The following is a 2,329-nucleotide window of genomic DNA, read 5'->3' as shown; positions in this document are numbered from 1 at the left end:
TAAATAACAAAAATGACAAGGACAAAATTGGGGAATTGTTCCATATGTGGCACCAGTGTCACCAGAGCAGCTGCAGAAGCTGAGCACTCAAGGGTTAGGGCGCTTGCATGGCTGGCACAGGAGGGTGAAGGTGCAAGAGGCTGCAGCTGGAAGATTCTTGCCTAACAGCATCAGAATTATTTTCTACTATTTACAGGGAGAAATGCAAATAACCCTCCAGATTTTATGAGACTTTTCTCAGGTCAAACGTAAAAATGTAACAAACTGAAATGTTGCTCTTGTGCTTTAGGGATAAACATCCAAACACTCAGTATATCACAATATTTTCTGTTATTTTATGCTACCATGCCTCAGTGTCTTATTCCATTTTTTAATGTTGTGAAAATGTCTCTAGCTACTTTATAAACTTGTAAATGTGCCACAGGAATGGCCCCGACCATGTCTGCGGGGAACTAACTGGGCTTGGCTCCCCCTGTGCACTCCCTGACACTGTATGCCCCAACTGCCTCGCATACCGTCCCTTGCTGCGAGCAGCACAAGAACTCACAGATCTCTGACTTCAGTTTGGTTTGCTTTCACATCTGTTCAACCATGCCTGAAAAAAATATCACAATGTTGAAACGTGGTCTGGCTTGTGTCAAATGCGTTCTCCGCAGTGCAGCCGCCACCACCGCAGGGACTGGATCACCTCTAAATTTCTTACCGAGACCTATGTAAGGAGGAAATGAGGAAAATAATTTCTTGTTTTATTCCTAAGGTTTTGAAGTCGTACACAATTTACAAATAATAACAATAATATTTGGTAGGCTACTCAATTAAAAATTGAGCAGAAAAAATAAAGAAATTCAATATGAAGTTCTGTGACACTCAGAACACCTGGTGTATTATATACAGCGTAAATGAAGATGCTGCAATTTGTTATATACATAAATTCTGATGTAATATGAGCAAGATACATTTTATGCATACTGTATGGAAGATCTTCACTATGATATTTGAGCAATCATCCTCACATTTTCTAGGGTCATATATATACACACATGCTTCAGGTATCAAATAACAGACAACATTCTTCAGTAGATAAATACCTTCATCAATTCTCCTTAACTCTTACATACAGTATGAAAGATTTAATACATCTTCCTTACTCATATTTTCTTTTGTTCTAAGGCAGCCATTCTGAAGAAATAGCTTTACATCAGGTTTTATAATCAGGAAGTTCTTGCCAATATTACCATTGTAACTTCCTTTCTATACAGTACTGTAATTCTTTAAATCACAAAGAAATCACATGTCAGGATAGATCTCGAATATTAAATCACAACTACTCACCCTAGCACGATCAAATAAATACATTCACGCCTTATGTTTTCACAGCTCAACCATGGACAAAGTGGCTCTCTGTACAAGTACATACAAAGGACTGTAAATGATTATTATGGTTTTACCATCGTCTGTCCCTGCCCCCACGCCCACCGAGGCTGAATCCCCCTCTGCTGCCGCCACCTCGCCCGCCCCTACGGCTTCCACCCATGCTGTTGCCCTCATCTCCATCAGGTCTCTCACGCATGTTCCTGTTGTAGGGCGCCTGGGGATTACCCATGGGATTTCCAGGTGGCCCATTGAAGGGGTTAGGACCCATGGGCATTCCTGAGTAGGGTCCAGGCATTGGTCCCCAGCCCCAAGGTCCACTTGGTCCCATATACGAGCCAGGGCCGCCTGGAAATCCTCCAGGTCCCCCAGCAAAATTCGCTCCTGCACCTGGAAAGTTGCCTCCTTGACTTCCTTGGAAGTTTCCAGGGCCAGCAAAAGGACCTCCAGGGCCATCTGGAGGTCCCTCGGGACCATTTGGTCTGCCTGGACCACTGCTTTCTCGAACTGATGAGTCATCTGAAAGTTCAACAACTGCATTTACATCAACTGTAATCAGAATTTGCTGGCCGCTCCCATGCCTTAAAGGCATGTCACAACTAAATATTGTCAGGAGAATTTAAATGTGAATATGATTACTAAGTTAGGATTAGGATGCAGCAATCTGTGCTCAAAAATGAGAGAATGGATTGGAAACAATAGCTACTGTTTTACTGTATTCACAAATCCTAAATTTCACATTCACAAATAATGGTGATGTGTATTTTGACAACAGTACTTGCTATTAGTTACAAATTCTAATAAATTAAATTTATACACTATTACCAACATTATAACAAATTTCTATGCAATAATATAACAAAGATAAAATACTACAACAATTAGTGATGCTTTTATTATTTTAATTGCTACTGTTATATCCACACACAAATTGATGAAAAATGTGTGTGTATTTTAC

At 40.6% G+C, this 2,329-nt stretch overlaps 1 protein-coding gene across 1 annotated transcript in view; it reads right to left on the bottom strand.

Annotated features, from left to right (window-relative positions):
- Positions 1–733: 733 nt before the first annotated feature.
- Positions 734–2,329, bottom strand: part of LOC119587421 (trithorax group protein osa-like) — a gene marked incomplete in the record, with an annotated part of 43,338 nt that continues 41,742 nt past the window's right edge. Inside the window, 1 exon segment of the mRNA XM_037936156.1 lies at positions 734–1,890. Within this exon segment, the coding sequence (XP_037792084.1) occupies positions 1,372–1,890 (519 nt within the window).

Source organism: Penaeus monodon, chromosome 22 (genome assembly GCF_015228065.2).
Source record: "Penaeus monodon isolate SGIC_2016 chromosome 22, NSTDA_Pmon_1, whole genome shotgun sequence".
NCBI classification, from domain to species: Eukaryota; Metazoa; Arthropoda; class Malacostraca; order Decapoda; family Penaeidae; genus Penaeus; species Penaeus monodon.
Note: the sequence above shows the minus strand (reverse complement) of the source record. Positions and strands in the feature narration are given on the sequence as shown.